General features: G+C 35.5%; 2 protein-coding genes across 3 annotated transcripts in view; one reads left to right on the forward strand and one right to left on the reverse strand.

Moving 5' to 3' along the window:
- LOC134844082 (protein YIPF6-like) overlaps positions 1-14,966 on the forward strand; it is a 509,298-nt gene that overhangs the window by 214,609 nt on the left and 279,723 nt on the right. The window contains exon 1 of one of the 2 annotated variants that reach the window (XM_063860558.1): positions 12,893-12,903. The exons of the other annotated variant lie outside the window; for it this stretch is intronic. The gene's annotated coding sequence lies outside the window, so the exon portion shown is untranslated. Of the gene's footprint in view, positions 1-12,892; positions 12,904-14,966 lie in introns of those variants that run through there. 2 annotated transcript variants of the gene reach the window in all.
- Positions 1-14,966, reverse strand: part of LOC134844027 (cyclic nucleotide-gated cation channel alpha-3-like) — a gene marked incomplete at its 5' end in the record, with an annotated part of 81,970 nt that overhangs the window by 10,410 nt on the left and 56,594 nt on the right. Inside the window, 2 exon segments of the mRNA XM_063860485.1 lie at positions 6,585-6,803; positions 7,169-7,318. Coding sequence (XP_063716555.1) covers positions 6,585-6,803; positions 7,169-7,318 — 369 coding nt within the window.

Here is a 14,966-nt window from a genome sequence, read left to right on the forward strand (position 1 = left end):
CAATTGCAAGAGCAAGTGTCTTATAATCGAGAACAAAATTTTCTTCCCGTAAACAATTTTTTTAACAAAAATTAAAGTTGTCTTGTTAGTGAATTTTTTTAACTACCAGTCTCCTTACATATGGTCCGGACGTAATTCAGTTGCCTTCAGTCTTGTGTTCGAGTTTTGACTGGATCTTGTTTTCCTCTCAGTATGTCCGAATCTGGGTTTTTATCCGGGAAAAATTGCCTTGTCGGCCTATTGCTTGTCTGCTTATCTTTTTGATATTTGCTTTAGCAGGCTCGAAGTTCGATATAAAATGCGTCACAGAAATTCTATTTCTAAAAAAACTTCAAAGACAAAAACTAGGGTTTGAAACTTCAAGGTGATAAAACCACTCGCTTTGTTTCAATTTCCATTTCCAATGAGAGCAAGTGTCTTGTTATTGAGAAAAAGACTTCTTTCTTATGAATAAAAAGTCGAACAAAAAGTGTAAGAGTTTGAAGTTACTTTTTACCTAAATTTCATTACTACCAGCTACCAGTCCCCATCCCACTTGGTCTGGAGGAGTCTCAGTTGCTTTGACAACCTAAGATTTCATGTTCGAGTCCCTCCGGCCTCTGCTATGGTCTCAGTATATATGAATTGGCAACTGTTTTTCGGGAAAATTACTTTGACGGCCTATTGTTTGCCTGAAATTGTTTTGTATATGCTTTAGCAGGCTCAGAGCTCGAAATGAAATGTTTCACAGACTTTAGACTTCCCTTTTCCCGAAAATACTTAAAAGGCTAAAAATAGGGTTTGACTTTTTCAAGTGGTTAAACCACTTGCCGTGTTCCAATTCCGTTTCCAATCATTACACCAGCAAAAGCAAGTGACGTGTTATCGAGAACACGTTTTTTCCCCAGTAAACAAGAATTTTACAAAAATTGTAGAAAATTGAAGTTGTTTTTTTATCAGTGAAGCATTATAACTACCAGTCTCCTTCCCACTTGTTCTGGACATATTTCAGTTGCTTAGACATTCTATGGTCGTCTGTTCCGGTCCTGACTGGATCTTGTTTTCCTTTCAGTATATCTGAAGCTTTATCTGGGCCTATTACTTGTCTGATTATGTTTTGATGCATTTTCTCGTTTTGTTTCAATTCTCCTTTCTTATCACAACAATTGCGAGAGCAAGAGTCTTGTTTTCAAGAAAAAGATTTTTTTCGTGAATGAAATGTTTGTCAAAAGTTATAAGAATCTCAAGTTGCTTTTTTAGTTAACCTTTCTAACAACCAGCTAACTGTTTCCTTCCCTCTTGCTTTAGGGGAATTTCAGTTGCCTTGAGATCCTAAGGTTTTATGTTCCAGTAACGTCCAGGCCTTGCAATTCTCTCAATGTATACGAATCAGCAGCTGTTTTGCGGGAAAAATGCATTGTCCGCCTATTACTTGTCTGCAAATGTATTGTATATGCTTTAAACTCAGAACTCGAAGTGAATTGTGCACAGATTCTCTATTTCCTGAAAAAATTTAGGTAAAAAAAGTAAAAGTTAGGTTTTGAAATTTTCAGGTTATAAAACCACTCACTTTGCTTGCTTTTCTGTTTCCAATCACTGTACAAGCAAAAGAAAGTGTATTGCTAACGAGATTAAACTTTTTCACCAGTTAACAAAAAATATATATTTCAAGTTGATAAGTACACTCGCTTTTTAAAATTTCCGTTTTTTTCTCTACACCTTCGGGAACAATGGACTTGTATTCTTGTATTTGAGAACAAGACTGTTTTCAGCAAACAAATCTTTATACAAAAATGAAACTGCGTATCAGTGAATTTCTATAACTCTCAGTATCTTTCCCACTTGGTATTGAAATAACTCAGTAGCCTGGGCATCTTAACGTCTGGGCTTCGAGGACCGACTGGACCTTGTTTCCGGGAAATTTGATTTGTTGATAGTTGCTTGTCTGCTGATGCTTTTTGTGCTTTAGCAGGCTCTCGCATCGAAATGCGTCACCTAATTTCTTTTTGTCATAGACATTTTAGCGACAGAAAAATTTATGATAAGTTTTTTAGCTGGTGAAACCACTCACCTTGATTCATTTTCCGTTCCCAACTACTACACTTACTAGAGCAAGTGTCCTGTAATTTCTAACTAGGTTTTTTTTCCATGTTAACAGTTTTTTGAAAATTTTTTAGAAATTGATAAAGGGAGATCTTTATCAGTAAGTTTTTATAAATCCCAGTCTTCATTCAGTTGTTCAGTTGGCTTGTCATCTTATGATTTTGTGTTCAAGTCCCGACTGGAACTTTTTTTCCTCTAGTAAATTGGAAAAAAGGCTTTGTCGGCTTTTTGCTTGTCTGTTTATAATTTTGATATGTCCTTCTTAGTAGGCTCAGAGCTCAAATGAAATGAGTCACAGAATTTCTGATTGCTGAAAAGACTCGAAAGTCAAACAAAAATCAATTTTTATTTTTCAACTTGGTAAATCTACTCTTTTTTTTTAATTTCCGTTTTTTTTTCACTACTCTTGCGAGCGCAAGTGTCTTGCTTTCAGGAAAAAGACTTTTTATTCTTGGAGAAAATGTTTGTCAAAAGTTGTAATAATTTGAAGTTGCTTTTTTAGTTAACCTTTTTAACAACCAGCTACCTGTTTCCTTCCCACTTGGTCTGGAGGTAATTCAGTTGCCTTGGCATCCTAGCGTCTGACAATCGAGTCACGACTGGACCTTATTTTTCAGCATCTTTGTTTAATTTGAATGTTTTCCGGGAAACTTACATTGTCGTTCTATTGCTTGTCTGCTGATGTTTTGTTTGTGCTTTAGCAGGCTCCGGTCTTGAATTGGAATGTGACACAAAATTTCTTTTTGCCGAAAAAATTTGAGAGGCAGAGAAGTATATTTTTAAACTTTTAACTGGCAAAATCACTCACTTTGTTTCATAGTACGTTTTCAATCAGTGCAGTTGTGAGAGCAAGTGTCCTGTAATCCGTCACTAGGTTTTTTTCACGTAAGCAATTTTTTAAAAATGTTAAATATTGATGATCATTTGTTATTGAATTTTCAAAATTACCAGTTTTCAACCCACTTAGTCTGGAGGTCATTCATTTGCCTTGGCATCTTATGGTTTTATGTTTTTTTTTGTTTTCGGCCCCAGGGTAGTCTAACCATTTATTGTCGGCTTAAAAGCCGCTGATAAATTGCTAAAAACGTTCTTTTGTGATCTTTGCGTTGCCGACTGTTTTTTGAAGTTGAATTTTTCATAAAATTACTCCAAAAAAATTTTGTTTTATTTGCCATTTTTTCCGATTTAGTTCTTTTCGTCTCTGTTTGCTTGCTCCTAATGCCATGCTTGCGCTGTATCGCAAGTGATGCAAAGCTCCGCTTCTTCTCTGCTTAGATTATTCCAATTTAAGGAGAAAGTGACGAACTATCCGTGTTTGGGGTGATATTTATTCGGGCTTAGTTTTTTTATGTACGCAATTTTTTTATCTGAAAAATATAAATGCCTTGAGCACAAAAACTTTTCAAAAGTCCATTCAAGGTTTGTATTGTTAAACAGATCTGAAAACGGTTTGTATTTGTAGCGCGACATGCTTTGCTTTCTCAGAAATCATTCCGAAGTGACCTGAGTCAAGCTCCCCGTTCGGGGCAATCACTCGTGAAGGGTAAACCGAAGAAAGAAAAAAAATTCAGCAAATTGGAAATCAATATTCAAATATCTAACAAAAGTATCTAATAATCGTATATCTCAAAAAAGTCAAATTATGGCAGGTCGGATTTAGGGCGAGGGGTGTTGCGGAAGCCTTCTTCAGAGATTCGACCCCATGCCGACACAAATGGTGGTCCGCCCTTTGTACTATTTTTAGATTACCATATTTGGCTGACGGACCCTAAAAAATTCCTGAAAGTTCCTGGGCACCAATATTTACTAGTTTTAAGAGGGAAAGCGCAACACAAAACGCGATTTTTTTGGTCAAAATTTTCCGAAAAATGCATTAAAACGTCTTGTTCGGTCTGTTTTTTTTCAAAAATTTGCCTGATGCGCAGAAAATTTTGCCAGGGTCTTTTTAGTGCTTTGGGAGAGCTCGTAAAATCAAACTAGTCAACTTAAAAAACAGGTCGATACATTTTTGAAAAATTTTCGAAAGTCTGCCCACCCCCTTGAGAAATCCCTAGATCAACGCCTGAGTCTAGGGCACTAAATCAATATTGATCAAAAACAAAAACAATCGGGCTGATATTTTTGTCTGAGACTGGGTTTGATTATCAAACACCTGGTAATCATCGGCAGCAAGCGGAGACGAACATAAACCGCCAACGGCCAGGTTTTTTGGTGTTGTAATTTTGATTGCGCTCTCTCAGTTTTGTATTACATTTTTACAAAAAAAATGTTTATCAAATAGGAATGTAGGTTCGCTTTTCGTCAACTCCGTAATACTTTTCGTTGTTTGTTTTAAAATTTTACATAATTCCGTTTCTCTATTGTGAGAAATTCCCCTCTTTTTAATCTAACTGATAAATTAAGTTAAGCGAAATGTATCACTTTGTACTGAACATTGAGCGTAACTGGAAAAATTTCATATTTTTTCACAATTTTTGCCAATCAAAAAATGCACTAGACACGTTAAATGGCAGTCAAAAAACCATGGGCTATGTGTTGTTACAGATACTTTTTGTCGCGTAAAAGTTTCTTAAATTGTGTTCATACCATATCTGAGTAGAGTTTTGTAAATTTTAAAACAACTAGACTGTACAGAGTTCAATTGCGCATGTAAGCCTCGATAGCTCGGAGGTTTGATCAGCTTATAACAACATGGCTGATTGATTACAACAATAGAAAAAATATTTCAAAAATTGGAACAATTTCTGAATTTATCAGATCTGTAATAATATGAGCCAACTTGAGACGAGGCTGTTTTGAAAAAAAAAGCTTGCTTTCTTTACTCCGCAAATTATCACCTTGATTTTTTTCTTTTTTTTAAAATGAAGTGACTATTTTTTTAATTAAAGTTAAATGTTATTTTGCTTTATTTCTAGACCAAACTAAAGCAAGCTTAAGAGAAATCTAATAGGCAAAAAAAGTTTTTTCGGTCTTTTTTGTCAATTATAAGCTAGCCCAGACACGTTAAATGGCTGTCAAAAGATCAAGAGTTATAGACACTGTTTTTTTCTTAAAATTTTCAAAATTGTGTTCATGCCATAGCAGCCTGGAGTTTTAAATGGCTCAGAACAACTAGACTATATTGAGTTAATTTTTTTCTTTTTTTTTGGTTGAAGTTACTATTTTTAAATTTAATTAAAATTATACTTTCATTTCTCTTTATTTCTAGACAAACTAAAACAAAACTAAAGGAACTTTTTAAAAAGTAACACTGATAAAAACTTTTTTGCTTAAATCATAGAGGTTATCTAAGTTTTATCCAGTTTTGCTTCGGTTTTTTTTTGGAGGTTTTTGAGTTTTTCCAATTTGCAAAGAAGCCATTAATACATTATTCATACTGTTTGCATATATTTCATACATATCAAAAATTTAACAATGCTTTTTCCGTTGTCTGTAATCACATGACTAGCAATACGTGACGAAATATAAAAATCAATTCAAAATTTTAAAACTTTACTTTTGAATATGGTTCCGACCTCTTGAAAATGGTGAGGAGCTTCGTATTTGGGTGTGTTTTGTTTTTTTTCTTTTTTCTCCATGCATATTTACTTACGACAAAGAATCATCGGAGAGAGTTGAGTGATAAATGATATTAAAGCCCTTACAGCCGTGATTCGAACGACTTTATAAGATTCCTAAAAACCGGTTTGAAAATTTTGGGTTTTCTGCATAATTCGAGCGAATAAAGCGAGCGATCAAGCTTAGCATAGTTTAATCTAGTTGCTTAAAAGCTTACCACAACTTAAATTAAAACTTAGAAATTTTGTTTCTCTCCAGTAACCTTAGTTTTTTTTTGAGTATTTTAGCGCCTTTTTGGAATCAAGAAAACTTCAAAATTCGATTTTTTTTTTGTTTTTTTCCCGTTTTTCTAGTCATTTTTCTACAAAAACAGTTTGCTTTTTTATGACTGTTGAGTATACTTAATCTCTAGTTTTTCGTTCAGATCTTTTTTATAACACCACGCAAAAAATTGGCTATCCTTGTTTTTTTCTATTTGCCATCAAAAACCTCTCAAGCTTGAATGATAACAAACCATTGGTTTAAGCAGCTATTCGATTGCCACAGTTTCAGTAATGGCGTTTGAAGATATGCAACGAACTATAATTAAGATCTTTGATGACCCAAAAAGAAAATTTTGCCGGTTTTTTTGTCGCTCATGTTTTTCGGCGTGATTTTCAATTTGCATGTGTATCGTTTTTTTTTACCCAAGATCAGGATTTAAATTTATTAAAATCAACCTAGCAGAATGATGAAGTTTCCTGTGCTGACAAAAATGCTAGTCATACAATTCTCTTACTATTGCTCTCATAAGTCGTATTTTTAAAAATTTACTTTTTTTTTCTGTAAACTGGAAATTTGTGAAGTAGAAAAAAATGAGAAAAATTGTGAAGTCATTTTTCACCATGTTATGATGGGTGGTTGTTCAATAAACAAGTAAATTCAAGATAATAAATGGACTTTGCCTTTTCTGTGTACTGTCTGCGCGATGAATCGAACTGGTGTATCATGTTGGTAGCGTTTCCTATGAACAGAGCGTAACAGGTGGCCCCACTGATCATGCTGATCATGACCAGCCATAGGTCCATGATGGAGGTGGGTGGTTCCTGACCATAGCCTATGCACAGCATGTGGGACATAGCACGAAACAGAGCCCAACTGTACTGCTCAGTCCATTCTTTGCCCTGGAAAACTCAATTGTTAGCTAGGAAGAAAGTCAAAAACTGCGCAAAAACAAGTTTGAATCTTGTAAATCAATTTTGATTGACTGACAAGTTTAAGACGCTTTAGAAGCACAGAAAGTTTGACGTAGAGATTTAAAGAAATTTTTGCAAGCAAGCTGAATTCCAGAATACTGATGAAATATGAGGCGCAAATGTTCTGAAATGAAAATTCACCCAAAAAATATAGACATGAGTTTGCCTTGAAAGTCAATAATATAACAAGTTGTTTTCACGCTTACAATCAGACAAATACGAGCAAATTATAACCCAGATTCAATACCGACTGATAGTTTCTATTATACAAAGGCAAGAAGTTGCATACTCACTACAAGTCTGTCGACGTAGACCCAGGAGTCCTCGGGGAACTCATAGAGTCTGGGCAGGAGGAACATGAGGCATCCGTTCCAGTGGGATATGATGATCATCATGAAGATCAGGTTCAAGATACGGATGGCCGCACTCGCCAGGTTGAAGATCTACAAACAAACAAAAAATTTATAATTTGCTAAAACACCCATTGTGGATACTCCTTTTTTTGGTAGGGCCAGATTTTGCTGCAGAAAACAATTCGTAACCAACGACAATTTGTAACAAGCGATAATTTGTAACAAGACATTGGCAAGTAGCAAACGCTTGCTCCGCTGCTCTTGCATCCGGCATGATAGGAATACTGCGCGTGAATCAGTGTTCCCGACTCAACTTTCTCTTACGCATTGTCGCTTGTTGCAAATTGTCGCGTATCACGAATTGTCGCACCTGTTACCAATTGTCGCTTGTTCCGAATTGTCGCCTCGCGCCTTTTTTGACATTACTTTATTTATTTATAACCATCCATGTAAACAAGGAGCTCAACCGCCATTTCTAATCATCTGCTCAGGTTGGGAAACGCAGCAGTATGTTATACACGAGTAAATTTGTGCATTGATCTTTTTTGCAAAAATATGTTTTCACATGGTTGGTTGAGCTTAAGTACATAAAAGGCTGAATGATGAAAAATATAGAGCTGTTTTTGTTCCTATTACGTGTAACGAAGCTAAATTTTTTCAAAAGTGGGGAATGATTGATGTTTAAAACGCTGTCTTGTACTCATAAAACCCTAAAATCATTGATTTTGTTTGTTTTAATCGGCTTAATTAACTTTGTCTAGCAACCACAGGTGCTGAATTTTCTGAACTCAGATCATTTTCCTACGATTCCCTCGGGAACTGGCTTGTTTCATTTTCCTCTGTTTCCTTTGTCCCTGGGCAGTAAAAATGAACTCCGGACCTTTTAATTGTGTCATTCATTCTTCCAGACTTCAAGGGTAAATCTACATTTTATGGGCAACACTCCTGTACATCAAAGGCAATGCAAACAATACTCAAAACTGTACCCAGAATTAGAATTTTCAGGATATTTCAATGACGCTTGGCTTGAGTATGGTTGCCCTTTAATTTATTCCATATCTGAGCGCATAAAAATTAGAGGATGACGCAACTATCACAACCTGCAGAGGGAATTGAAAGGAGATACGGGAACGTTGCAACAAAGCATTGGTTAAGTTTGTGGCTCATGGCTAAAAATACGGTAAAAAATGGGTTAAAAACAGACTAGCTGAAGAGCAGACAGCTTCGCAAATGTAGAGGCTATGCCCTTTATGGTGGAACAAAAAATCGCTAACTAAAAATAGATACATAAAAGTTTATGGCCAGGTGAAACATTATTTTGTTCCGAAAAACAAAGCTTTGACCCAAGAAATAGAACAACTTTTACTTTTATTTAAAACTGGCTAGAGTAGTCTAAAACTGGCTAGAATATAATAACAGATTTCTCAACAAAATAGATGCAATTTAAATGGCTCGTCTAAAAATTATCTATGATCCTATATTTGGAATCTGAAAATCAGCACTATGTTAGCTGGTAACCGGATTCAAGGTCCCTAGGGTCTTTATTTTTACCCTCGCCTCTCTTTATTTTCCTCTTTCTCTCTCTCTCCCCTCTTTTCTTTTCGCCGCTGACGGGGAGGGGGTAAATATCGAGTCAAAAGCAGGCGTGGGAGAGAGTAGTAATACATATATGAAGAGGATAAGATTATATAAGTGTAAGAGGAGATCTAAAAAAGGAACTGAAATTGGTATTTACATTCGAAAGAGGAAGAATTAAGGCGACGTTTGTTTCTTTTTTCAGTCAAAAAATAAAATGTAATTTGATTATTAATCTGCCCCTTTCTTGTTTGTAATTAACTTTTATCTTGCTTCACGAAGAACTAAATCAAAAAATCGTGGACAAAAATTAGCATAGATTTCCGAGCGTTGACGGATGAATTTATACTGACAGACGGCTACCCAAATTTAATGCCAAAGTTGGCCCACTGGGTAAACTGCGCAAGGGTATCATAATTGAACATACAAGGTCCCGTCATTTTGAGATTTGAAATGAAGCATGACGTTGCAGTTTCTCTTGCTGTTGACATTTTGTTTTCTTAAGCCGTTGAGCCGGACCATCAGTCGTTTTTTTCTCCATAGATTGATTTTTTGTTGGTGACATTTAACAAAAAGATTTTGACGTGAAAGCATTAGTTATAAACATGATTTATTGGCAAAAATTGATTGAAACAATATGAGATGATTGATGATAACATGCATGCCGTCTGAGTCTGATTGATTCTAGAATAATACCCTCAAAATGTCAGTTTATTTGTCCTTAACTTCCTTAGCCTTGTCAAGGAATGGGAACAAGATAAAGCAACGCCTTCGTATGTTTTCAAACCTATTAAGGTATCCAACAGAAAAGTCCTTCAAAAAACTAGGTCTCATTTTTGCTTGAGATACCCGTGCCGTGATATTTGATAATTGGTTAGTAGCGAACCATAATTCTGCAAAACTTTCTGCATAATCATGGTCACTGATTTCTGATCAAAATTAGTTTTTGGACAAAAAGTTAGGATGATCGAAATTTTAGGCAGACAAAAATGGTTTTCCTAGCTCTCCCAAAGCTCTATAAAGACCCAATTTTCTCAGAAAAATTGGCGGGAATACATTACGAGGCAAACTGTGCTCTGAATAGGCGCGCAGTTTTGTGTCTGTATGCTCCTGGATTCCAGAGACAAGTTTTTAAACATGATAAAATTTTGTCGGAACGATCAAAGAAATTGAAAGAACAAAAGAAAAACAAAGGGCGCGTCCTTGCGGAATCCGCTTACAATTCACAAAATGCACAGTTTGGCCTCGTAAACTGGGATCTTAAGGACGAGAGGGAGACGGTTGGTTTTTTTTTATACTTTAATTAAATATTATACATATCTATAGAAAAAAGGTATTTGAAGGGGATTGCGTGCCGAAAAATGCAACTTTTCAAACTTTTCCAAAAAGTGCCCAAAAACGTTTATTTTTTTTCACTTACTTTTTTAAAAATTTTGCTTGAGGAGCAATTTTTTTCAATTGAAATGGGGCTTTTATAGTGCTCAGGGAGAAGTAGGAAAATCAAATTGGTCGACTCAAAATCATTTTCTGAAAATCCAACCCTGTCTAGCCCTGTCTATGTATGGGCTTGGATAATTGAATTAACTTTCCAAAAAACTAACAGAGAGAGCCTCTCACTTGATATGATATATTCAATTAATTCTGATCACTTAATTGTTCGGATATTTCTGGAATTGAACGTGCACCCTCCTTCGGAGTGAATCTGTCGCAGTTTTATTGTTTGCCTTGTATAGAACACTTTAAACACAGCTGTAATTTGTATTCTTTTAGTTTAATATTTTAGGAGCTTGCTATTTAAACATTTCAATATGGCGCAGTTAACTAACGAATCTCGTATGAGGGATCTTATTACCTCCACTCTGCCATATTTGTACGATGGACCCCCCTCACACGTGAAAAGATTGGAGTGACATGTTTCAACTGGCCCTGATAGCCAAAGAGATCATAAACATCGAAAACCCTATTAATCTTTCGGTTCAAGAAATCGCGACTACTGCAACGATCGAAGAAGCCCCAGATAGTGAAAAAAACCAGGACAATCCAGCAAGACTGGCAAGAAACGTCGAGGAAAATGATAGATACGAAGACAAACAGAAACAAAAAAGCGATTAGCAAGATCGAATTGAAAAAGTTCGGCAAAGAGAGACAGAATGATGCTTAAAAAAATCAGATCTATGTTATTTCTACTTTAAAAAACGAGGAGAAATGAATTCTTGCTCAAAAGTTCTTATAACTAAAAATTCTTAGGGTCAATTTCCGTGAGTTTTTGGTTTACTTGAATCTCCACTTCGTCAAAAAACCGAACATCACGTTCTAACGCCACAAGTTATTAATCAGAAGACCAAGAGATTGAGAAAGTCTCCAACAATTCTGAAAACCCTTGCTGAAACGGCAAGGAATTGTGATATCTCCAGCGGAGAAGATGAATGGATCCGAAATATTTTTTCTTAAAACAAGAAAAACTACGATATTCAGAGAAAGTTGTTAACGGAGACCGCTGAATGCACACAATTTAGCCGTAGAAGACGGAAAAAAGAATATCGACCCATCTCAAAAGGATCAAAAACACAAAAAACTAGAACGACCAACCAAATTCCCCTCGGAATTCTAACGTAAAAAGGGAATCAGCCCTACGCATCGAAAACAAAGAATTCTTTATTTAAATCGCTCATTGTACATCTTGTAACAATCGAGAGCATTTTTGATACTTCTATTTCTGTAAATAATTAGATAAATTCTCCTTTTCAGCAATCTGAAATTAACTTTGTAAAAAAACAAGAAAGAGTTTTTCGGTGAGACCAATACCTGGACAGAAGCTGACCTAAGCGATAAAAAGATTATTCAGTCATTAATATCACCCCGATTTTCGATTCAGAAGGAAAAGAACTGAGAACGTTTTCAAACATCAGTCTAGGAAAGGAGAATCTTGTACATATGAATATCCAAGTCAACTCAGCCAGTGTGTTAGCTTCTGATAGAAAAATGTCATTCAAGAATTGAAACTTCCAGATCTCTAAATCAAAAATTTTTTTGATAGATCAAGCTACTAAAGACTATTAATGAGGATTTCCTGACGACGTAATCAAGATCATCGTAAAACTGGTATTACCACTTAGATTCAACAATGGTCACACGAGCATGCACCATTTTTAATACCTGGGGAACATGAACGCAATATACTCGGGAAGAATAAGCTGCCAGAAATGGGCATAGAAGTGCCAAAGAAAGCATTTCCAAATTGTAAATCCCAGACTTCAAATCCAAAGAATACGTCAATTTCATCTGTCAATGGCCAAACAATAAAAAAAAAATTTGCGTGTAAACACAAAAACCTCTTCAAAGTAATAGGGAAAATTTAAAATCAATCAAAGATTACAGTATTTTACAGTCCTCTGAGACGAAAACAGTTAAAAGCAAGAAAAGCATCACTTCACTTCCGGCAGCGAAACAGAATTACTAGTATGGGACTAGTATGGGAAGGACACATAAAACAATTAGAATGCTGCGATGAAAATCAATTTATAGGCCAAGTTGTAATAACTTGTAAAACGACAAATCAATAAACGTAAAACTTAATGACTCAAAGCTTATCAACGAAAAAATTTGAGATTAAATACCAGATGCGAAACCTTCAAGAATTGTAGACAACGTGGCAGCAAAAAACGCACTTTCAAAGGAGCCGTTTGGCTTGCAAATTTGGACTTGAAAAATGCTTATAGCCAACTTGCTTTAGATAAGCCAACCAGCCATCCATGCAGTTTTAGTAAAATCGGATGAGATAAACCGAAACAAATAGAGTTTTAACAGGGTTTTTTTTATGGATTTGGCGACATGCCGAACGATTTTCAACGAGTCATGGACCCACTTATTCGATCCTTTTTAACACATGTTATGTAGACGACATTTTAATTGGATCCAAAGGAATAAAGAGGAACCCAAAAAAATAGTCAACCGTGTAATAACCGTTCTCGATAGCCAAAACTTTGTAGTCAAATAGTCAAAAGGTCAAACTTTCAAGAATAAAGATGAACAGATGGGCTTTATAATTAATAACTGAGGATTGTCTCAGTTGGAAGATAAAACACTAACACTTATTAAATATTATTAAATTTTGAAGAAGTGAGATCTTTCTTCAAATCAATCATTTCCCATTTTTTTACTTCATCAATTTTCAGATTTTTTTTGAAATTCCTTTTAAAAAATTTTTCAAATTTTTTTTTAAATCCAATGGATATATTTTGTGCAAACAGTATGAATGTAAATAAATGTTTTGTATTTATTCTTAAACTCTCAAATATCCAACAATCTTTAATATTGAAACTCCGGAAAACACCTAATTTCGGCACATAAATATAGAGAATTCCTGAAGTTACCTGAAACACCACTGGATTTTATTTCATTGGTCATACCAAGATTCCTGCTCTTCTTTTTAAGGAGGTGGTTTTACTGAAGCCTTTGGTTAATGCATTCGAGCAGAAAATGGATCTTCACTAAGCTCAATATAGCAAACGTTTTGTCATTTTAATAGCAATTTTTTACACATCCATTGGAATCCTCTCTATGGAAGTCAAGTTTGTAGTGCCATTTGCAGTCAGAGGAGCAGTGACGAAATTTATAGACGAAACACATCCAGGACAGTTTGGAATGAAGTTTATTGTCGAACACGTGTGATGACTGATCTGGTACCATGGTACCCTCATCAATCGACTGATCTGGTAACATGTAAAAATTGCTTTAACTTCATAAAAGCCGGTATGAATTTGAAGCCCTAAATTTTTTCTTCTGATATTAAATCACTTTTTGCCCTAATAGAAGCTAATAAAGAAATTGACTTGGATTTTTCTGGTCCGTTATATATATAAAAAAAAACATATTACTCTGCATTGACAAATTATCCAAATTTCCTTTAGCAAAAGTTACTTCGAGTGCTTCGGCAAAACCAGTGACCCAATTCCATCAAATTTGCATTCATCTACGTGGTATACCCAAAAACGTTAGAGTAGATCTCGTTAACCGTTTTGGTAGTCATGAGTTCAAAGCTTTTTAAGAGTCAAATAATATTATAATCAGATTCTGTACAGTCGGCGACCACCGAACCAATGAATTGGTCGAAATATTTATTCACAGTGTAAAAAAATATTTCTCACAGTGTCTTCTGAATCACCTAAACTCTCGTTAAATACCAAATTATCAAAAATCATTTGGAATTTGAGGAGCACAATTCAACCAACAATCAACTGCAGTCCATTTAAGAAGCACTGCAACCAAAAAAATTGAACAATCAATCAAAAACACCTGTTGATAGCAAATCAAAACACTGTCTAGATCAAGGCAAATCAATTCTATCAGGTTCTAGAGCAAAATATTGGGCACCGGATGGTAGAGTGGAAGTTTTGATAATTCGACACGCTACGCACTGACACGCCCAACAAAGAACGGTAAATTGTGTCGAAAAGTGTTGGGCAGGAGAAACGGAGGACCTTACTATTGGAAATTGGAGGCAAAACTGTTTGCAGTCAATCATTATATTAGCAAACGGAAAAATTTTGAGAAAATTCGACATTGCTGTTGCAACAAAAAATATAGAGTATAGATAAATATAAAACAGAGTATAAATGCATAAAAATTAGGACAAATGGCCGTGCGGCCAAGTGACAAGTCTCTCACGCCGGTCAACCGGGTTTGAATCCCCCCATATGCAGACCATAAAACATGTAAGCCCGAGTGGCTATAGCCCCTTTTGACCGTTTTTTACTGTTTTTTGGTTCTAATTCGGTTCAACCTTGATTAGGGCAGACCGCCAAAAAAGAGCAATTTATCTCAAGGATATTACCGACCGGTTCTTGTGGCTAGCTTGCGTCAATTTTGTTTATTGAAGCGGAATATTGACGTTATGATGTTATACTCGACCGAAATGACGATATGTTTTTGCCGATAACTTCTCTCGTTTAATTCAAGAATTTGACTACATATTTTTGACTTACGGAGATTAGGCGCACATTTTGGCGCCCCACAAGGGACCGTTATTCTGAGACAGACGAAGATACGAGGTCTTCTCTTCACGACTACTTTCTTTTCACGACAACGGTCACCGAGGTCTTCTCTTCACGACTACTTTTTTTTCACGACAAGGGTCACCGAGGTCTTCTCATCACGACTACCT

The sequence above is a fragment of the Symsagittifera roscoffensis genome, chromosome 1 (genome assembly GCF_963678635.1).
Source record: "Symsagittifera roscoffensis chromosome 1, txSymRosc1.1, whole genome shotgun sequence".
NCBI classification, from domain to species: Eukaryota; Metazoa; Xenacoelomorpha; order Acoela; family Convolutidae; genus Symsagittifera; species Symsagittifera roscoffensis.